This window comes from Schistocerca cancellata, chromosome 1, assembly GCF_023864275.1.
Source record: "Schistocerca cancellata isolate TAMUIC-IGC-003103 chromosome 1, iqSchCanc2.1, whole genome shotgun sequence".
NCBI lineage: Eukaryota > Metazoa > Arthropoda > Insecta > Orthoptera > Acrididae > Schistocerca > Schistocerca cancellata.
The window spans coordinates 281,498,557-281,522,706 of record NC_064626.1 but is presented as its reverse complement, the minus strand read 5'-3'; the positions used below and the strand labels follow the sequence as shown (position 1 = coordinate 281,522,706).

The window sequence follows — 24,150 nt, the reverse complement described above, 5'->3', positions numbered from 1 at the left end:
GACCACTTCGTTCTTGGTTGTCCACTCTTATTGTTCCCTCTTGCTAGTTGTACATATTGTAGCTTGCTCCTACTTTTCTCAGAATTTCGAACATCTTGCATCATTTTACGTTGTCGAACGCTCTTTCCAGGGCGATAATTCTGTGAAAGTGTATTCATTTTTCTTTAGTCTTCCTTCCATTATTAACGGCAATGTGAAAATTGCCTATCTCATGCCTTTACTTTTCCTACAGCCAAAATGATCGTCATCTAGCGCATCCTCACTTTTTCCATTCTTCTGTATATTAATCTTGTAAGTAACTTGGATGCATGTGCTGTTTAGCTGATCTTCTGTAAATTTTCGCACTTGTCAGCCCTTCCGTCTTCGAAATTGTGTGGATGATGCTTTTCCGAAAGTCAGGTGTTGTGTCGCCAGACTCATACATTCTACACACCAACGTGAATGGTCATTTTCTTGCCACTTCCCCCAATGATTTTAGAAATTCTGATGGAATGTTATCCATCCCTTCTGCCTTGTATGACCTTAAGTCCTCCAAAGTTATTTTAAGTTCTGATTCTAATACTGGACGCCTTATCTCTTCTAAATCGATTCCAGCTTCTTCTATCACATCATACAAATCTTCCCCCTCATAGAGGCTTTCAGTGTATTCTTTCCACCTATCCACTCTCTCCTCTGCATTTAACAGTGGAATTCCCGTTGTAGTCTTAATGTTAACAACCTTGCTTTTAATGTCAAGAAAGATTGTTTTTGCCTGTAAGCTGAGTCTGTTCTTCTGACAATCATTTCTTATTCGATGTCTTCACATTTTTCCGGAAGCCATTTCGTCTTAGCTCCCCTGCTCTTTCCTATTTATTTCATTCCTCAGCGACTTGTATGTCTGTATTCCTGAGTTTCGAGGAACATTTTTGTACTTACTTCGTTCATCGATCAGCTGAAGTATTTCTTCTGTTACCCATGGTTTCTTCGCAGCTACCTTCTTTGTACCTATGTTTTCCTTCCCAACATCTGTGATGGCACTTTTTAGGGATGTTCATTCCTCTTCAACTGTATTGCCTACTGAGCTATTCCTTATTTCTGTATCCATAGCCTTAGCGAACTTCAAGCGTATCTCGTCATTCTTATGTGAACGGCTATGTGAACTTCCGAACCGCACATCATTGCGCACTGGTTCTTTCTGACTAATGTCTTCAACTTCAGCCTACTCTTCATCACTACTATATTGCGATCTGAGTTTATATCTTCTCCTGGGTTCGCCTTACAATCCAGTATCTGTTTTCGGAATCTCTGTCTGACCATGGTGTAATCTAACTTAAATCTTCCCGTACATCCCGGCCCTTTCCAAGTATACCTCCTGGTCTAGCAATTCTTGAGCAGGATATTCGCTATATCTAGCTGAAACTTGCTGTACAAACTTTTTCTCTTTTTATTCAGCTACTATCTTGTTTTCAGCCTCAAGCCTTTGTGAAGTACAACAACGCTATGTATCATTAGAGATTTTTAAGTGAAGTCATCGTCAAGGTGTTCTGAACTTTGTATTTCTGTAATCAGGGACTATGCGATATAGAATTACAACCTAAGCTGTTCATCTTTGACCACCAGTCTACCACTAAATTCCTTAGTATGTTTTCAGACCATGTTCGCTCCCCGTGTAACTACTGTATTCATGTCCATTCTGTGGCTCAGTCGTTTTATGGATGGAAGACGTTTTTGCTATCGGTCTGTCATACATTTTGTGACTTTGTACTTATCTACATTCTGGGACACTCTGGCCAATAGATGTTGACGATCAAAATGCAATAAACGTTGTTGAGTTTGATAGTGCGTTAAAGCTGAAATTATAATAGTAACGTAAACTTAAGAAATTTTTACATTCAAATGGAGGAAATAACATTCAAAGGAAATTCATGTTTTGAAATCGACACTTTTACTATTATTAAAACGGGTAGATTAAAATTCATGTGGCATTAAATGAGATTTGAGGTGATACATACACTATGTGATCAAAAGTGTCCGGAAACCCCTAAAAACAAACGTTTTTCATAATAGATGCGTTGTGCTGCCACCTACTGACAGGTACTCCGTATCAGCGGCCTCGGTAGTCATTAGACATTGTCAGAGAGCAGAATAAGGCACTACGACAACAATTAAAGAGGGTCGTAATGTGTAACAGTTAGACACCTATCCTGACCATCACACAGGAATTCCAAACTGCATCCGTATCCACTGAAAATACAATGGTAGTTAGCCGGGAGGTTACAAAACCTGAATTTCATGTTCGAGGGCCTCCTCATAAGCCATACATCACGTTGTTAAATGCCAAATGACGCCTCGCTTGGTGTAAGGAGAGTAGACATTGGACATTGAACAGTGGAAAAACGTTGTGTGGAATGATGAATCACATTACACAATCTGATTACAGTAACTTTCGGAGGTGGTGGTATTATGGTGTGGTCGTGTTTTTTATGAAGGGGGCTTGCACCTCTTCTTGTTTTGTTTGTCGCTATCACAGCGCATGCCTGCATTGCTACTTTAAGCACCTTCTTGCTTCCCTTTGTTGAGGAGCAATTCAGGGATGGCAATTGCATTTTTCAACACGATCGAGCTGTTCATAATGCTCGGTCTGTGGCGGAGTAGTTACACGACAATGACATCCCTGTAATGGACTAGGGTGGACAGAGTCCTGACCTTAATCCAAGCCGGCCGGAGTGGCCGAGCGTTTCTGGGCGCTACAGTCAGGAACTGCGCGACCGCTACGGTCGCAGGTTCGAATCCTGCCTCGGGCATGGATGTGTGTGACGTCCTTAGGTTAGTTAGGTTTAAGTAGTTCTGAGTTCTAGGGACTAATGACCTCAGAAGTTAAGTCCCATAGTGCTCAAAGCCATTTGAACCTTAATCCAATGGAACACTTTTGGGATCTGTTGGAATGCCGACTTCGTGACAGGCCTCACCGACCGACATCGATACCTCTTGTCAGTGCCGTACTCCGCGAAGAACGGGCTGCCATTCCCCAAGAAACCTTCCAGCACCTGCTTGAACATATGCCTGAGAAAGTGGAATCTGTCGTCAGAGGTAACGGTTGGCGAACACCATACTTAATTCCAGCACGAACTTGTAACTCATTTTCAGCTGGGCATCCGGATACTTTTGATCACATAGTGTAGGAATGTGATTTGCAAGTCATTAGGAAAATGAGGTGTACTGTTGCTGGACGTGTGTTGTGTGGGAGGTTTGAGGTTTGTGGGAATAGTAGCGATGTTCGGGGCTTTTGGTGAGTGTTGGTGGGGGGGGGGGGGGTCGGGGGACCGGCGTACGTGTGGTGCGTTTCGCACCGTGGGCTGTGCTCACACTTGACGTCGAGGTTGAAGGCATTGCTCTCGGTGTCGCCCTCGCTGTTGCTGGCGACGCAGGTGTAGAGGCCGGAGCTGTTCCGCGTCACGGCCTGCAGCACGAGCGTCTGGTTGCTCAGCAGCGTGCCCGCGCTCACGTTGTTGTGCAGTAGGCGACCCTGCGGGCACAGTGCAGAGAAGCGCAGCTGAAAGCGACTGGTACGTGTCTCACTTCAAAAGGGCGAGGCAACAGACTCTACATCACAACAGATAGCCGCTATTCATGCTTCGTAGAGTGAGGAGCCACCAAGGAGGAGCGTGCGCTATGCGATATGGTCAGGGAGGAGGAAAGAAATTGCGGCATCGTATGTACGAACACATGAGCAAAAGTAATGCCTCCAAATTTTTCATGTGATAGTTCTTAAACCTTCTTAAATACAACAAGCTTCATTAACCGTCTACATTAACAATCTAAAACTAATAAAATTTACGTAAACATCGGCAAATGTTTGTCTAAACATGAACAACTGTTTGAACCGGTGGGTTGTGTAAATAAAGAACATTATCAATAGCGGCTGGATGCTGTTTTTTTCTGCAGTAAGTGCATTTGTGTTATTTTCTACATAAATAGCACTTCTATCGCTACTTCTACATTCACGTTTTAAATCTCTTGTCATTCTGTATGTCACACTCCCTTGGAGGAGGGTATTAACTGCTGTTTCGTGAATAAGATGAGTATTTTGTACCACTTATTCGCGCTTGAAATTATTTCGATAGTGACACATCAAGATGGAATCAATTCTTTATTCCCCCCCCCCCAAATTTTAATCCCTCTTTCTATGAAACAATGAAGCCAACGTAAGAGATTGTGACATATTGTTAGTTTGTTCCATCAGAAAGGCCAATTATCTGCAAGAGCCGGTAAATGAATTTATCCCTTGCCCCCAGAGTATAACAAAGCATATATTTGTTAAGTAATCTAAACATGTATGACTGACGATTTTACAAAGCAGTCCGTGCTATATTGCTACTTATCGCTGTGCACGAGATCTCATCACGGGAAATATGACTTTCCCCTTCGTGAAATTAGCTTCGTTCTATTGTCACTCTGAATGGAAACACGTACAGTGTCAACACACTGAATGTGGCTTTGATACTGTATGTCAGCGTTTAATTGAGGTTCGTAAATATACTTATGAAATTCTTTTAATATATATATATATATATATATATATATATATATATATATATATATATATATCATAATTATGAAAATGAGAAGTGTTACACAAAGTACCCAACAATACGAGTATCAGGTCAACACGACATATAAGTCTATATTCTTATCCTTCGTAACGGGCCACTGTGCGGTGCAAGGTGGGAATTACATTTTACAAATGTAAATCGTATCCTGACCACTTCAGTCTGTGTGTGCAGCATGTCACCATACTTAGCTTTTAGGCACTTTCATTATTCATCTCGAGAAATACGACGCAAGCAGAGCAAGTGTTGCAAAGTCTACACTGACAAGGGAACCTCCCCATCGCACCTCCCTCAGATTTAGTTATAAGTTGGCACAGTGGATAGGCCTTGAAACACCGGACACAGATCAATCGAGAAAACAGGTAGAAGTTGTATGGAACTATGAAAAAATTAGTAAAATATACAAACTGAGTAGTCCGTGCGAAGATATGCAACATCAAGGACACTGGCAGGCGAGGAGCGCCGTGGTCCCGTTGTTAGCTACGGAACCAGAGGTCCTAGGTTCAAGTCTACCCTCGAGTGAAAAGTTTAATTTTTTGTTTTCAGTTTATGGGAGAAACTCTTATGTCTTCATCACTTTTTTGGGAGTGATTATCACATCCACCAGAAAACCTACATCGGGCAAGGTAGAAGAATCTTTTTACCCATTCGCTAAGTGTACAAGTTAGGTGGGTCGAGAACATATTCCCGTCATGTGACACACATGCCGTCACCAGTGTCGTATAGAATATATCAGATGTGTTTTCCTGTGGAAGAATCGGTTGACCTATGACCTTGCGATCAAATGTTTTCGGTTCCCATTGGAGAGGCACGTCCTTTCGTCTACTAATCGCATGGTTCTGCGGTGCGGTCGCAAGACACAGACACTAAACTTATTACAGTGAACAGAGACGTCAATGAACGAACGGACAGATCATAACTTTGCGAATATAAAGAAAGTAAACTTTTCAGTCGAGGGAAGACTTGAACCAAGGACCCCGCATTTCGCAGCTACTCACACTAACCACGAGACCACGGCGCTCCGAAGCTCACTTTCTCCTTGATGTTGCCTATCTTGCACATGGACTACTCAGTTTGTATATTTTACTAATTGTTGTGAGAGGGGTGCGATGGGGAGGTTCCCTTGTGAGTATCGTTAATCGAGTTTAACCTACATCTTACTACACTGAATGTTGTTTGTTGTGATCTTCAGTCCAGAGACTGGTTTGATGCAGCTCTCCATCCTACTCTATCCTGGGCAAGCTTCTTCATCTCCCAGTACCTACTGCAACCTACATCCTTCTGAATCTGCTTAGTGTAGTCATCTCCCGGTCTCCCTCTGCGATTATTACAGTCCACGCAGCCCTCCAGTACTAAATTGGTGATCCCTTGATGCCTCTGAACATATCCGACCGGTCCCTTCTAGTCAAGATGTGCCACAAATTTCTCTTTTCCCCAGTTCTATTCAATACCTCCTCATTAGTTATGTGATCTACCGATCTAATCTTCAGCATTCTTCTGTAGCACAACATTTCGAAAGCTTCTATTCTCTTCTTGTCTACACTATTTACTGTCCATGTTTCACTTCCGTACATGGCTACACTCCATACCAATACTTTCAGATATGACTTTCTGACACTTAAATATATACTCGAAGTTAACAAATCTCTCTTCTTTAAAAGCGCTTTCCTTGCCATTGACAGTCTACATTTTATATCCTCTCTACTTCGACCATCATCAGTTAATTTGCTCCCCAAATAGCAAACCTCCTTCACTAATTTAAGTGTCTCATTTCCTAATATAATTCCCTCAGCATCACCCGACATAATTCGACTACATTCCATTATCCTCGTTTTGTTTTTGTTGATGTTCATTTTATATCCTCCTTTCAAGACACTGTCCATTCCGTTCGACTGCTCTTCCAAGTTCTTTGCTGTCTCTCACAGAATTACAATGTCGTCGGCGAACCTCAACGTTTTTATTTCTTCTCCATGGACTTTAATACCTACTCCGAATTTTTCTTTTGTTTCCTTTACTGCTTACTCAATATACAGATTGAATAACATCGGGGACAGGCTACAACTCTGTCTCACTCCCTTCCCAACCGCAGCTTCCCTTTCATGCCCCTCGACTCTTATAACTGCCATCTGGTTTCTGTACAAATTGTAAATAGCCTTTCGCTCCCTGTATTTTACCCCTGCCACATTTAGAATTTGAAAGAGAGTATTCCAGTCAACACTGTCAAAAGCTTTCTCTAAGTCTACAAATGCTAGAAATGTGGGTTTGCCGTTCCTTAATCTGTTTTCTAAGGTAATTCGTAGAGTCAGTATTGCCTCACGTGTTACAACATTTCTGTGGAATCCAAACTGATCCTCACCGAGGTCGACTTCTACCAGTTTTTCCATTCGTCTGTAAAGAATTCACGTTAGTATTTTGCAGCTGTGACTTGTTAAACTGATATTCGGTAATTTTCACATCTGTCAACACCTGCTTTCTTTGGGATTGGAATTATTATATTGTTCTTGAAGTCTGAGGGAATTTCGCCTCTCTCATACATCTTGCTCACCAGACGGTAGAGTTTTGTCAGGATTGGCTCTCCCAAGGCTGTCAGTAGTTCCAATGAAATGTTGTCTACTCCTGGGGCCTTGTTTCGACTTAGGTCTTTCAGTGCTCTGTCAAACTCTTCACGCAGTATCGTATCTCCCATTTCATCTTCGTCTACATCCTCTTCCATTTCCATAATATTGCCCTCACGTACATCGCCCTTGTATATATATATACTCCTTCCACCTTTCTCCTTTCCCTTCTTTGCTTAGAACTGGGTTTCCATCTGAGCTCTTGATATTCATACAAGTGGCTCTCTTTTCTCCAAAGATCTTTTTAATTATCCTTTAGGCAGTATCTATGTTACCCCTAGTGAGATAAGCCTCTACATCCTTACATTTGTCCTCTAGCCATTCCTGCTTAGCCATTTTGCACTTCCTGTCGATCTCATTTTTGAGACGTTTGTATTCCCTTTTGCCTGCTTCATTCACTGCGTTTTTATATTTTCTCCTTTCGTCAATTAAATTCAATATTTCTTCTGTTACCCATGGATTTCTACTAGCCCTCGTCTTTTTACCTACTTGATCATCTGCTGCCTTCAGTACTTCATCCCTCAGAGCCACCCATTCTTCTTCTACTGTATTTCCTTCCCTCATTCCTGTCAATTGTTCTCTTATGCTCTCCCTGAAACTCTGTACAACCACTGGTTTAGTCAGTTTATCCAGGTCCCATTTCCTTAAATTCTCTCCTATTTGCTGTTTCTTCAGTTTTAATATACAGTTCAATATATTGTGGTCAGACTCACATCTGCCTCTGGAAAAGTCTTACAATTTAAAACCTGGTTCCTAAATCTCTGTCTTACCATTATATAATCTGTCTGATACTTTCTAGTATCTCCAGGCTTCTTCCATGTATACAACCTTCTTTTATGATTCTTGAACCAAGTGATACCTATGATTAAGTTGTGCTCTGTGCAAAATCCTACCTGACGGCTTCTTCTTTCGTTTCTCTCCCCCAATCCATATTCACCAACTATGTTTCCTTCTCTTCCTTTTCCTACTATCGAATTCCAGTCACACATGACTATTAAATTTTCGTCTCCCTTCACTACCTGAATGATTTCTTTTATCTCATCATACATTTCATCAATTTCTTCATCATCTGCAGAGCTAGTTGGCATATAAACTTGTACTGCTATAGTAGGTATGGGCTTCATGTCTGTCTTGGCCACAATAATGCGTTCACTATGCTGTTTGTAGTAGCTTACCCGCACTCCTATTTTTAATTCATTATTAAACCTACTCCTGCATTACCCCTATCTGATTTTGTGTTTATAACTCTGTATTCACCTGACCAAAAGTCTTGTTCCTCCTGCCACCGAACTTCACTAATTCCCACTATACCTAACTTTAACCTATCCATTCCCCTTATAAATTTTCTAACCTACCTGCCCGATTAAGTAATCTGACATTCCACGCTCCGATCCGTAAGACACCAGTTTTCTTTCTCCTGATAACGACGCCCTCTTTAGTAGTCCCTGCCCGGAGATCCGAATGGGGGACTATTTTACCTCCGGAATATTTGACCCAAGAGGACGCCATCATCATTTAACCATACAGTAAAGCTGCATGCCCTCGGTATAAATTACGGCTGTAGTTTCCCCTTGCTTTCAGCCGTTCGCAATACCAGCACAGTAAGGCCGTTTTGGACGTAACATAACAGACTCTTTCTGCCACCACACGAAAGTGTTTCAAATCATCAGCTCTCTTCACGTAGTCAGAGTTTTCGTATTTGGTTTTTCCTTCGGTCCATCTCCACAGCTTTACTGACGTGTATTCGAAGGCAGATCCACTTCTTATTCGAAGTGAAATAATAGGTTTTTTGTGGCATGGCTTCCATCAAACAATCCTGCAAAGAATGACAAGAGGACACTGCTCTTCTTGATTTTGACACTTACTAGAAATGCCTTTTGAAGTAGCTTATGTATTGCAGGCAAAGCAGAATGTCAAAATGCCTGACTTCTGGCAAGTTGTCTCATTTCAAACATGATGATTGACTAAACAATCGATCAAAATATATCAGTAGCTTGTATAATACTTGGTCTACACGAAATCCAATTACTGACTTGTAGTCTGAACCATTTAATGTACGTCATAATAACACCTTGTTATAATTTTATTTTGATTTTTTTTCTAATGATTTTTGTGTTTCACGTTATTACCTACTTAAACTCTTTTCAATGAAAACATTACAAACACAATTTGCTTACGACCAGGGCCAGCAGTTTGTGTGCTTTCTCAATTGCACTTGGATGCGCAGAACTATCTGTGTTATTAGACATCAAAATAGACTAAAGTTACGCAACACCGTTTTTGAGTCCAAAGAGAGAGATTGTAGCTCCGACATAGTGCGGATCTGACATGATGGAAGGGACATCACTAGCCATTATAATAAATTCATATGCCTCATTTGAAGGGAGTCTCTATGGCTGCAGTACTAGCGTGGACATTTGTGGTGAGATTGAGCGGCACACACTACAGCAGACGATAGAAATGCGTATCAATAGATGATGCCATTACATCCTTTTTACCTAGAATGAAAATGGTATCACCGACTTAGAAGGGCGGCAACATACTTCAGCCGTTAACTGCATTGATGTCATATTGATTATGAACAGAACAACAGTAACCCTAGATACCTGGTAGTGCTTCTTCATTACTTATAAAGTTGTAAGGTCACCTCAAAAATACTAGTACATATGAAACAATGGATCCGCACCGTGAACGTATAGGCAGCTGTTTTCAAATACAGAGATATGTAAACAGGCACAATACGGCGCTGCGGTCGGAAACACCTATATAAGACAACAAGAGTCTGGCGCAGCAGTTGTATTGGTTACTGCTGATACAATGGCAGGTCATCAAGATTTGAGTGAGTTTGGAGGTGGTATTACAGCCGGCCCACGAGTGATTGGACACAGCATCTCTGTAGTAGTGATGAAGTGGGGGTTTTCCCCTACAACCATTTCACAAGTGTGTCGCGAGTATCAGGAATCCGGTAAAACATCTAATCTCCGGCATAGCTGCTGCCGGAAAAAGATCGTAGAAGAACGGGACCATCGACGACTGAAGTGAGTCGTTCGAAGTTACAGAAGTGGAATCCTTCCGCAAATTGCTGCAGAGTTCAGTGCTACGCCATCAACAAGAGTCAGTGAGCGAACCATTCAACGAAACATCATCGATATCTGCTTTCGGATCCGAAGGCCCACTCGTGTACCCTAGCCTTACGCCTAGACCGGGCCCGTGAAAACCGACTTTGAGCTGTTGATAACTGGAAACATATTGCCTAGTCAGATGGGTCTAATTTGCAATTGTACTCAGCGGATGGACCTGCACGGGAATGGATACAATCACATGTACCCATGGACCTTGCATGTGCGCAGGGGACGATTCAGGCTTGTGGAGGCTCTCTAATACACCATTACATGTGTGCAGTTAGAGTGATATGTCTAGAAACGTCTCTGACACGTGAAAAGTACGTATGAATATTGTCTGATCGCCTGCATTCATTCATGTCCTTTGTGTATTCCGACGGACTTGGGCAATACCAGCAGGAGTGTCAACATTTCCGCTGGAGACCAAACTCCGGAGATGTGAATTTTACTGAGCATATCTGGGATGGCTTGCAACATGCTTCTCAGAAGAGAACTCCACCCCTCGTACTCTTACTGATTTATGGACAACCCGGCAGGATTCATGGTGTCAGTTCCCTCTAGCACTAGTTCAGACATTAGTTGAGTCCACGCCACGTCGTGTTGCGGCACTTCTTGTGTGCTCGCGGGGGCCCTACGCGATATTAGGCAGGTGTACCAGTTTCTTTGGCTCTTCAATGTGTATTATTAGGCTCGAATACCAAATAAAATAAAAAAAAGTAGAGCTCACAGTCAAAAAGAAAATAATAATTTCCGAAACTCAGACGAACCTAGGTTGCAGTAGTCCGATTAGCCCAAGTGTTCCAATGGGCTTTTTGTGCCAGAATGTGGGAACTTGAATATGTAATGCGTTGGCTGCGGTATGTGTAGAGATGATAAGAGTAGTGGAGTACAGAATGATGGAGAAATGTATCGCAACGTACTTTCCTGGATAAATAGCTTTTATGTCATGTTAAGTTGTCATAATAGATATTTTTTCCACTGAAAATTGGTCCATGATGGAAACTGGTAGTGAATAAATGTACTGTAATGCAGTACAGTGTATATCTCGTATTTCCCCAAGTACATCGATGCCGTTCACAATTAAAATTTTTTCCCGGGTTCGATTCCCGCGGGGTCAGGGATTTTCTCTGCCTCGTGTTGGCTGGGTGTTGTGTGCTGTCCTTAGGTTAGTTAGGTTTAAGTAGTTCTAAGTTCTAGGGGACTGATGACCATAGCTGTTAAGTCCCATAGTGCTCAGAGCCAATTAAAATTTTCTTTATTTAGTTATTTTTGTGTGTTACAACCTTGTGCCAACCAAGATTATCAGCTGTTCTAAGTACTGTTTCACTAATCCTGTATTAATTGTAAAGCAATCGAAGGTTCAGCCGTTTGAACTATAGCAAGGCTCAGTCTCTTGTGGTTTATGTTCGTTAATGGTTGTAATTCTTGTTTTCGATATTTAACTGTTGTTTATGGCGGTTACTTAAAATCTGTTATTCTTATATGCCAAATATTTATTGATCGTTTTAATGTAACATTTCTTCTGGGTTGAGAGTAGTTTCGGTGTCATTAATAATTTGTGCTGCCAATTGTGTCACTGCAATGTGGCCACACTGAGACGATATTGTTCGATTGTAAATGTTACCTGGCTAACCGGAAACCTGCCTGTTACTTGAATTCTATTGACTACTGTTTCTTTAAGGGGAAAGTAACGGATTTTGGTTCCAAAAATCGTTTTTTCAAAAATATTATTTTCATTATCTATTTTCTTTCAGTTTACTCTATGTCGTTTTTTAATTTTATCGTGATGGCAGCTTTAGAAAAGGCTTTAAATTGTGAAACTGATTCTGCACTGGGGGCTTCTCTCACCTTTTCCGACATTGGGGAAACTGCTTGCTTTAGTGGAATTTTTGTCAGTGTGAAGGCTATTTTCTTTCCATGTCTTTGGCTGACATCTGTATCTCTGGCTGACATCTATATCTTTGCTTGAAAACGTTTTGTATGTGGTCAATTACATTTTGACAATACTAACACATATTAGTAGATGTAAGACTGAATTCGCAAACCTTTACGTGGAAGTCAGGATTTATGCATAATGGGTGGTATCAAAACTGTGTTTAGGAAACGGGGGTTTCATAGAAATCGGTTTACCAACAAAAAAGAGGAAGCAGCTAGAAATGAAGAACACAAGCTCTCAGCTTCAGAACCGAAACTTGGGACTTGAGAAATGCACGGGTGGGTGAGTGATGATGATATAGATTCCCCTGGATTCAGACTTATTGACTTAGAAGTTCTCTGCCAGGCTATAAAGTTTTCATTTTCATGTGTTAACTGTAAAAATACGGAATGCGTGATTGTTGTTGAAGAAAGAAGTGTGGGAGTAGCTTGTGATTTTAAATTGATTTGTAGTTCGTGCGGCTATGAATTTTCATTTTCCTAATCAAAAAAACTGACACTGATACCTATGAAAGCAATTTTAGGTTAGCATATACTCTGAGACGCCTTGGAGAGGACAGGGAAGGAGGTAATTTATTGTATGGTTTTTTGAACATGTCTCCACCTTGTGCAAGGTTTGAAGAAATAAAGAAAGAAATGTCTGATGCTGTATACGATACTGTCAGAGTTTCTACGAAATAAGCGTGGAGGAATTGGTGGAAATAACCAAAAACAAATAGTTCTTCGGGTTGATATTCATGGCAGTGAATTTTCTACAAATGTTACTGACCTATGTGTGTCTGTAGATGGTACCTGGATGAAATGAGCTCACACATCTCTGTATGGAGTTGCATCTGTTAATGGTACTGACTCAGGTAAAGTTTTAGATGTAGAAATTATGTCTAAATACAGCAACCAGTGTCTACAAGGAAAATGTATAATAATGAAGACGGTGAGAAACTGTGGCAAGAAAAGCATGCAGTACAATGCTCCAAAATTATAATGGCTCAAGTGGGGGCATGGAGGCTGCTGCAGTTGTGAGGATGTTCTCCAGATCTCAGGACCAGTATGTTAGATACACTAAATACCTTGGTGATGGGGGCTCCACTTCATTCAAAGCTGTAAAAGACAAAAATCCGTACATTACAACAATAGGAATGTTGGAATGTGTTGGCCACATCCAAAAGACGGTAGGTGGTAGGCTTCGTCACTTGCTGGAAGGGAAGAAAGGTGAAGTACTTGAGGATGGAAAACCACTAGGAGGAAAAGGGAAGCTAACTCTGACAGAAACTGATTCTCTTTAGTTATTGTATGGGAGAGCTATCAGCTAAAAAACACATAATTTACGGATAATGAGGCGTGCTGTGTGGGCAATTTTTTTCCACAAACTATCCACTGACCAAACACCAATGCACAATCTGTGTCCGAATGATGATTGGTGTAAACTCAACAACAGAAATGAGACGTATAGGAAAAACACTTATTACCAGAACCTGTTATGAATGCAATTAAGTCCACATTCACGTTTCTTACAAACCATAATTTATTGAGGAAGTGTCTTCACGGAAAGACACAAAATGCAAATGAAAGCCTCAATAATTGAATTTGGATTAGATGTTCAAAAAGGACATTCTGTAGACTTCTAGTACTCAAAATAGTTGTCTATGATGCAATTTTATGTTACAATAACGGAAAAAATGGCAAATTGAAGTTCTGACTAGAGTTGGTATAGTTCTTGGCGTGTTTACAACGAAAGCATTCTACACCATCGACGAGAACATGGTCACGAAAGCTAGCAGATCAGTGTCTTACCTGCAAATACAGGGCAGGCAGATTCGAAGAGGAGAGCAGAGAAAGCTGGAGGATGAGGAGAATCAATATGGAGGATTTTAAAATTGAGGTAAACGTATTAGAAGCCTCTTCTCGAGAAGCATATGCCCTAATGCTATGAAATCTTTCAAATTTTCGGGAACTGTTCGCAACGTGCTGCTGTCTCCCTGTAACTAAAAAATACGAGATCTGGCAGTTACATTCAGATTTTTATCTGTCTGTATGTGTAAAAATTTTTTGTTTCGGATGTGCCAAATTAAAAACTCCGTTAATGATACTATTTTTACCATAAATTAGTAACTGTAGTTCAGTGGTCTTGTAACCTTCTCAGGACACTACAATAAAATTTACATATTAATAGCATGATTAAAATTTCGTTTATGACTTTTTATAAAAAAGAGAATTAAAAATTAAAAATTAAAATTACTGAAAAAATATCAATCCTGCGTATCTCATATTTTTCCTTTACAACACAGCTACTTTGCTTCCCACATGTAAATGTTAGGTTTGTACGTTAATAGATATGGCTGTAATGATTTTTTAAAGGAATGTTTACGTTTTCCGTCACATCCCCCCATAATGAAGGACACTGATTTTAGTAGTCTACTTATCATCGCCGTAATAGTGAGTTCTTTTAACCCTTAGATTACTAAACCCTTGTAAAATGTACGACTGCAGTAGGGTACAAGCCGGAACATTTTGTACTTAGTTTGGTGTGTAACATACCACTGGAGATCTAAATCTTGTACTTAACTAATTCATAACTTATCTATTATCACTTACCTTAAATAAAATGTGAAGGAACAAACTTTACGATGATTTAGCAGCAATTTAACGGTTTCCGTCCTTTAGTGTCTTAGGACCAGAAGAAGTATTTTTCAATCTCCAGGCTTTATTAACAGTCTCCGTTGGCCCATGTATTTATCTATGTTATGTGTATAACGAATTTCCTTTATCTCTGCCAATGATCACAAAAGAAGTTTGGTCCTTAGACTGCCGGTTTCGGTCATCAATGATCATATTCAGTTGTATTTCACAACTTTTCGTAATATAAAAAAGCCTTAGTGGTATCGTCACAAAATATACACAAAATCAGCTTAGCCTAGTCGCACACATTAAGAACGTAGTGTAAACTAGGCCAAAGATATGGCAAGTTCTGTAATACATGTCCTAAGATACTTACGCATATGTATCTTAGAAGTACCCAGTGCTTGGATTAACCAATCAGTTCCTTCTGTGGCGCATCTAGACTAGTGGGTGATGTCCGAGGTTCGAATACTGTCACCGACACGTCATTGCAGAGAAGGCCTACAGTATTGAAGCAACTGACCTTTGTAATCGTTTAGTCAAAACCGTTATCCTATTATCTATGTATCGCGGCAACAAGAAATTTAATAAAGATTGTCATTGTTATGAATGGTGTTCAATTTTCCCACTGCCTGGCCCTTTTAGTCCCAAGCAACTTCTGACCGCTGGACGCGTACTCCAAACTTACCTAACTTGAGCCCATAGCTCGTAGTCTAATGGTTAGCGTCACTGTCTGTTGCTCGTTGAGTCTTGGGTTCGACTTCCGGTGGGATCGCAGGTGTTACTCGCTCAGCGACTGAATGTTTGTACTGTCCTAATCATTTCTTCACATTCTTATCACAAAGACATGCAAGTTGCTGAAGTGGCGTGAAATAAAATGATTTGCACCAGCTAGCGGAACAACGGGATCTCTGTCAGTAATGCCACACGATAATTTAATTTCGTTTGGACCATCATGATGTCGAGCATATTGTCACAAAGTTTTGGCTCATCAGTGTATAAACCACGTAACATAATTTGTGCTCAAGGTAACAGGAGAACAGTGTTGTTGTAACATGCGCCTCACAAAAGATGATTTTACATCATTGACAGTCAAAGGGAGTGATAGATTCGAGAGTCGCAAAAGCATCACTGTACTACCTCCGCTAAAGAGACTAGAGGCCTTACAGATGAAGGTGTGTACGACATACAGAGAAGGTTAAAGTGGACGGGTACTCACGTTGTGCCTCCAGATGACCTTGTGTATCCAGGGGTCGGCACGCACGTTGCATTCGAAGTAAACGTCGACGCCTTCGCGGATGGCGCTGCCGTTGATGTTGCTGCCCAGCTCCAGAGACACGACGGGGCTGTCTGAACACACGGCACCGGCTGACACAGCTGATACACAGCAAAGGATATGACATACACGTATGTAAACATTAAAGGATTTCTAGCTCTAGCACCCGACTAGGTGAACTATAAGTTCTGTCATAGCAGGAAATAAGGCTCATGAAAAATATTATCCATCCTAAAACCTTTTTATTGATTTTTGGTTAAACGTTTGAGTGGACCGAAAGCAAGACTCACCGTAAACTATACAATTCACTTCGTTGAAATTTTCAAAGCCAGAGGAAGACTGGAAAGCGAAGAAAACTTGTATCAAAGTGGCCAGCTGAGGTCTGGTTCAACAAAATAAAGGTTCATTTCTTTGAAAATATTCAAAATAATCAAAAATAAGCTATGTAGTGGTTTGAAGGAAAATTCTTTTCAGAATTTTCGAAGCTAATCGAAAGGTGGGAAGTGGACTAATTAGGTACCAAACTGACCAGCTGGAGTTTACTTTCACGAAAGAATTAATTGCTTAGATATGATCAGGGTACTTAAGGACAAATAAATTAATGATTTTATAGAAAATGACAAAATGGATTTTTGCCCCAATTTTCACAGCAAAACGAAGATCGGGAGCAGACAGATGGTCTATCAAATTGACCCATGTGAAGTATTGTGTTGTGGAAACGTCTTTAGTCCTTTGAAAGTTATTTGGATAATTAAGAAAAATTGGGAAAATTGAAATATATCAATAGTAGCAATTCTGCCCGTGAAAAATATGTTTGGCGTGATATTTAACTTATCAAATAGTGTTCCTTCGACTGAAGTACTAAATTTAGGACCTTTCTAGAGTAAAAGGTCCTAGGAAGATTATAGAGGTGTCAGAAACTTCTTCTCTTCAATTCGTAGCTGTTTCACGCATAAGATGTTGCGTTGGTATTACATTTAATCGCCACAATTCAGGACATTTAGAGAGAAGAACAAGACTCAAAGAGATCAGGCTTTCTGTACAAAAAGAAAATCGTAAAATAATACTGTCAAGTCTGCAGTGAATTGATTTGTCTAAGAGTAAGAAATAATGCAGATTGGAGAAACATCAGCACACATTTGAATGATGGTGGAAATCACCTACCGCAAAAGAGATAGCGGTTGAGAATGTAAAGCTCAGTGTTCGTGTCAGCATCTTCGAATTTTATGGGGTAGTAGAGGATATTTGTCTCATGGATTATGTAGATCATGCAGTCTAGTGCATCATCAGAAGAGTAGCGTTCAGCATGTAAATGGAAATCAGAACAGTGTCTTTCATAGGGTAGGTATGGCACATAGAATCTAATTTAACGGAGCTTAACGCTGAAACAAAGTCTCATTTTAATAAAGTTGCCAAATAGTATAATTTTCTAATATTCCATCCTCGCGCATAGCCACGAGTTAAAATTTTTCAGCAATATCCAGCATTTATTTAGCTATGAACTGTAATTAATAGAATGTAAAATAAAGAATAACATCATAGCATTACAGTACTGATGAGTAAAATAAATGGAGTACTTGTTTTTATCGTGGTATTGTAGTCGACAACGATAGTTGCTATGACCCGCTTCTTAGAAAGCAATGTAACATTGGTAGAGGTAGGTTAAATGTAACAGGTATCAGATTAGCATTTTCCTTCTCAGGAGCGGATATGAAGAAGATAATCCCACCACATTCAGAGTAGAATATCGAACAATGTTGGACAGAAGTAGAATTTCAAAACAAATATTTTATAATAACTATGTAATAAATATTTTAAAAAGTCGTAACCTCGTCACAAATCAGTATGGCATTCTATTGACATATTTAACACATTAGGCACAAGAAAGCTTAATTTCTTCATAAATGAGCCATACATTCTATTGACCTGTTTAACAGTGAAAAGAAACAAACGAAGAAAAACAGGTTGTTGTTTCTTTAATATATATTTTCTAACAACTCTTCTCATAATGAATTTATTGCAGTAAGTAACATTGTCTATAAATTTGTAACTCTAAACATTTTAACTCAGGCTGCTATATATATTCGAAAAGTGCAGCTGATTATATTTCTGCACTCACTCCGATATATGAAGCAGTAAATTACTGCTCGCTTATCGGTACATTCTGTGATATGTGAAAGGTATTTGTGAGAATAAATCAGATGAGCTACATTATAATGGGATGAGGTCACAACAAATTAAATCAAATCATTCAACAAACACCTATCTAATAGGAAACAAAGAGTGCCATTAGGAAGCTATCAACGAATACTATTTAAATACTATGGATACTGTTTAAATAAATTCTATTTTAGTACCATTGCACTAACATCAGGCATCTAGTGGTTTCCACTAATTTAAGGTGGAACAGCAGCTCTGTCTATAGGTACGGTAGACAGATTTACGAGTTTGGAAGAGTTATAAAGAAGGGCGGTTCACGGACGAAAGCCGTCATTCGGCCAATCCTTGAGGACTGTTCATCAGACTGAGACAGTTACAAAACTGGATCAACTGAAAGGAGAGATAAAATTCAAGGGGGATTTGGTCGACTCGTTTTGAATTTGTTTGGTCACCGTGCGTTTCACAGCGATTCTTAAAATGTAGTGGTGGTCTATGTTGCAAGGAAAATTTTGTGCACTGGGGAAAATCTAACTCATTGCCGTGTGTAAACACTCCAGTGCATTCCTCTGGTAATAGCCACTCCACTTATATCAGAGAAATTCTGGATCATGTAGAGGCGACAAAATCTATTGCAATCTATCATCTGAGAACGGAACAAGGAGGAGAAGAAACATCATTATAATATTCTCTTCACCATGTATCAGACGGTGGCTTATCTGGCTGTAGACGCATAGAAAGATATAGAAAACAGTTCGTTGTTTGAGATATTGTTTGAGATATTGTTCAGGATCTCAAGTAGAAAATAATAATTCTGAGGGGAAAATAGACGTAAGTACTTTAATGAGTGTAAGTGATCACGCTATTGTTATTCTGCTTTGTTATCATACAGATGTTTCTCCGATACTGTGAACTATAATTGTATGTACACTTTTTAGGCGAATTTTCGAAGGTCCAGAATGTAAACATAATAATGCAACTGAAAAAATCATTTTCATTGTTTGATCGCACGATGTTCCTCTTCAATTTCTTCTTCACGATATAGGTTTCAACCCATTGCAGGGATCTTATTCAGGATCTTCAGAAATTCACGGACAGCTGAGAGTTCATCTACTTGAAGTGTTCTCTTAAAATATTATGTATCTTAAATGTACGCATTGAAATATGTAGTATCCATCCCTACTTTTGATGTCTAGCGTCTGCCTTTAGCAATGCGAGACTTTTCAGTATTAATGTTTCTGATGTGAGTCTTCGTACGTGTAGGACGGAAAATTTGACTGCTCCCGTAACAAGAAATCTTCAGTTGAAAACAGAAGTAAGGGGAAGTCGGATAAAGCGGCCACCCTGAGGAAAATGTTATGTTTCTCTCACATAATATCGTGAATAAACATATGAAATATATTCCAACAAACGATATACATTCTGTAACTATAAAACAACTGTATTTTTATTCAAATTCTCCTTTTGCACTAGAAGAGTGAGTTCAAGTGAAAGTTTCCGAATGGGCACTTTCCCCAATAGATAGGACAAAGTGGCTGGAGACAGAGAAAAGTAAAATAAGACTTAAATGAAGTGGAATCTGATTTTATAAGTCTTCCTAAACTGTGAACTAAGTTCTTGTCTTCTATCTTTTTCCCTTTGTAGAATGGATGAGGTAGTTTATTTCGCTTTGAAGAAATAGTGCCAAGTGGCATAAAGCAGTTACTGATATGTCATTATGACTTCGTTCAGTAACAAAAATATGACTAGAGACTTCTTGCTGTTCCTTGAGTACATATTTCAAGCTTCCAAAATTTGCGTCAGGGGTCTCTTAAGAACTCTTCATTTTAGTGTGTTCCCTGTGTGCTGTAGCAAACGGCATCTTTTCCTTCCTTACAGTATCCTATGCCTGTTGCATAGGTTGGGAATCCCATTTTCGGTGCAATGACTTTCTTAGAAACCTCGATAACCTCTTAACATACATTAGCGAACATAACTTTTCACCAAGATATTAATACACTAATGCCTTGGTATGTTTATTTTATGAAATAATTTTGTCTTGTTATAAGTTTCATTGTCTTTAAACGAGCTGAATATATTACAAAATGTGCCAGTTAGGACGCCATTACGTTAAATGCTTTCTGAATACGGAATTACATAAGCAGTTCATAAACACTTGATTTCGAAGGCTAAAATGGAAACGTTTTATCAGCACTGTAGCAATTAAATGCCACAATACACATTTGTTAATATATGCAAATAAATTTGTCACTTGCCTTACATAATACGTACAGAAAACTATTTGACTGTATAGGAGCACGCGCATCTGTCCTCACGGAACTTGCTGCCAAAACCAAACAGTCTTTTTGAACATTTCTGAATCTTCGACACTTAGTTTCAACAGTCCCAAAGACAATGAAATGAACTGTCCCTATTTACCTGTCCTAACTTCTATAGCCGTCTTTACACCATATTGTGCTGAGGTATTGTCTCAGTAATGAATAACTCATATGTCATTACGACTCTCGAAAAAATTAATTGGACTAGGTAAAATCTCAGCGACGAACATTCATTACAATATAGCAACTATTTTCCGTCACTGTTACTAATCAATTAATCATGTTTGCGTATTTTAGGTCGTATCAAATAAATGAAGCATTTATAAAGTGTCATCCCGCACGTCCTAACAGAAACAGTAAAAAGACCCTGCAAGAAAAGGACCACGAACGATTGAAGAGCATCGTTCAAATTAAGAGAGGTACAGCCCTTCCGCAAATTGCTGCAGATGTCAATGCTGGGCCATCAGCAAGTCTCAGCGTGCAAACCGTTCAAGGAGACATCATCGATAAGGGCTTTCGTATCCGAATGCCCACTCGTGTACCCTTGATGACTGCACAACACAAAGCTTTACATCTCGCCGGACACGGCAAGGGGCCCAGCAACACCGACATTGGACTGTTGATGAGAGGAAACATGTTGCCTAGTCGGACGAGTCTTGCTTCAGATTATATCGAGCGGATGGACGTGTACGGGCATGGAGACAACGTCATGAATCCATGAACCATGCATGTCAGCAGCGTACTTTTCAAGCTGGTGGATTCGCCGTAATGCTGTGGCGCGTGTACAGTTGGACTGATATGGGACCCCTGATACGTCTAGATACGACTGTGACAGGTGACACGTACGTAAGCATCCTTTATGATCACCTGCATCCATTCATGTCCATTGCGTATTCCGACGGACTTGGGCAATTAGTGCAGAACAATGCGACAGCCCACATGTCCCGAATTGCTACGGAGTGGATCTGAGTTTCATCACTTCCAATGTCTACCAAACTCCCCAGAGATGAACATTATTCAGCATATCTAGGATGCCTTGCCACGTACTGTTCAGTAGAGATCTCCGCCCATCACACTCTAATGGATTTATGAACCACCCTGCAGGATTCATGGTGACAGTTCCCTCCACCACTACCTCAGACGTTAGTCGACTCCATATCACGTCGTGTTGCAGCAATTTTGTGTGTAAGCGGGGGTCCTACACGATATAAGACAGGTTTATCAGTTTCTTTGGCTTTTCAGCGTATTTGAGGGACATTAAAAGGACTTCTATTCTAGGAGAAGATATAAGTTACAGGTACTGTAATATTATATCCGAGCTAAATAGTAACTCCACGTGTTTTCCAGTGAGCAGACTGTTTAAGTAGGTGGTCACGAATGTCCGTACACGACTGTCTATCTCCAATCAGTGGACGAAAGTTAATTGCCAATGAGTGGAGGGAATTACTCATTGAATTTTATGTAAATTGACGAGTCAGCGTATGTATTGGGCGTGTGATGACTTCTTATATAATGTTGTTATTTTGATTCTCGGAATTTGTAATAATTAGATAAAAATGTTAGTATTCATTATGCAGTTCAATTAGACAGTCACCGTTTCAACAACTGGGCAGTGTTCCGTCACTTTGGAGCAAGGGACACTAGCGTGAGGTGTACTGCAGGGGATCGTGACAGGACCACTACTGCTGCATCAGATAGTGTGAGTTTTACATGTGCATGGATTTGTCGTCTGAAAAAAGTACAGTTTAACAGCAGACGAAGTTTCCTCTTTGATTAGTGTTCGTTGGATAACGTTTTACTCAGTGGTTAACGTTAAACTTTTTATAGGTGTGCCTTGAACTTCACGCGCTGTAGAAGTTATGCTCCACTAAGAAGGTGACAATAAATCTGCAGACATCTAGCTGCAACCAATTGGGCGCTGTGGAGATGAAAGGAATCTACAGCCAGCGCCACCAGTTCCTGGAGGAAGCTATCGTACAGATGGTGTTGGCCAGGGTCTTACTGGGAACAGCTTAGTTGAAGGGCGAGTGACTGAAGGATTACCTCTGCACTCATCGTGTTGTATAGACAAAACCAAGGCAGTAGGAGTTCGGACGGAGTGTTTTCGTCTGTTTGGCTTCAGGTACCTGTAGAATTTATGTGTTTGAAGTGTATGGATAGTGTCTATGCCTTGTTCTGAGTCCTCCGTACTTAGCTTGGCAGTTGACTGCTATCAGCTTAGTAGGAGTGTGAGTGAGCTGTGAGGCAGTATAGTGACGCTGCGTTGAGTGGACAGCACAGAGAGCAGCACTGGTTGCTAGGTAAAGTGCTGATGTAATGTTCCCGTCGGTTTGGTTTGTAAAGGCTGCTGAATAAAGTTGGTAGAAGTGTCACGGCAGAGTTGTGGGCCCTGTACTCAGGATACTCCAATTGGTTTAAACGCTCACATTTATCTGTGAGTTCTATGCTTTACCAAAGTTACATTGAATTGCCTGACGTGCTGCACAGTAGTGCTTAATATGAAGTGAATATTTACTTTAGTTCCCTTGCGGAATTTTGAAGTGCCTGTGGGTGGGAATTCCTGTATATTGTTGCCGAAATTTCAGTGTTTTATCGTATATTATTCCAAATTTGGTACTGCTGTTTCTTATGTTTCGTTCTTGTCTTATTGTTTCTTAATACAAATCACATTTTTATGTATATGCGAAATCTGTTATAAGTCAGATTTGGTTCTGTAATAAATTTGTGTTATCTAGGAAAATATATTTGTACCCGCACATGTCTCAGCTACCTCGCAGCAGAAAATCAACGTTGTAGCAATGATCTTCCTTGTCATTGGTAGCAGTGTTGTGTGTGTGTGTGTGTGTGTGTGTGTGTGTGTGTGTGTGTGTGTGTGTGGATGGATGGCGTAGTTAGTAAGTAAGAATAAAAGTTGAGAGAATTTGTTTCCGCCTGTTTCTGCAATGTAATTGTTAAGTTCCCAGGATGTGGAGGCTTCATAAGGGTCAATTATCAGATGAGATTACCATTTGCGCACATACCCTTGCTGCTACACTGCCTGAAAAAGCTTCGCCAGTTATTGGGAGAACGATTCTGTGGAAGGGGGGAGTAGGGGGAGGGGACAAAATGATTTAGGTACTGCCATCACAGCGGTTCAGTAGGCACTGGTGGAAAAAGATTCATTTATTAAATTTCTTGAAGGAACAGTGCTATCACCCCTGAAGAGGTTACAGGCCAGCCTATCGCCTTATGGGAATTATTTGTATGATTTGAAGTTACTGTGCAAATACTTGGGCAACAGAGATGTGATTGAGTATCTACCGGCGAAAGCAGAACACATGAAGTTTATGCTAAACAACATTTTGCCTGCAGCATTGGTACATAGATATGGAACTATATTAATTGCAGAAGAGGACGGTGAAGGTTTTCGCATAGGTGCTGGATTGTAGGACAAAGAGTTTTCTAGTTTGCCGCATTGCCGTTGGGAATGATGAAACATAAATGTTTTCGGTCGACAGAATTTTCAATACCGTGTATTTTTGT

The 24,150-nt window shown here is 40.2% G+C and overlaps 1 protein-coding gene across 1 annotated transcript in view; it reads right to left on the bottom strand.

The window, feature by feature from the left end:
* The window catches only part of LOC126170162 (hemicentin-1-like), a gene marked incomplete at its 3' end in the record, with an annotated part of 232,868 nt that overhangs the window by 86,206 nt on the left and 122,512 nt on the right, over positions 1 to 24,150 (bottom strand). The window contains exons 6-7 of the mRNA XM_049920703.1: positions 16,097 to 16,227; positions 3,346 to 3,505 (exon numbers count right to left, since the gene is read on the bottom strand). Of these exons, the coding sequence (XP_049776660.1) occupies positions 3,346 to 3,505; positions 16,097 to 16,227 (291 nt within the window). The remainder of the gene's footprint in view (positions 1 to 3,345; positions 3,506 to 16,096; positions 16,228 to 24,150) is intronic.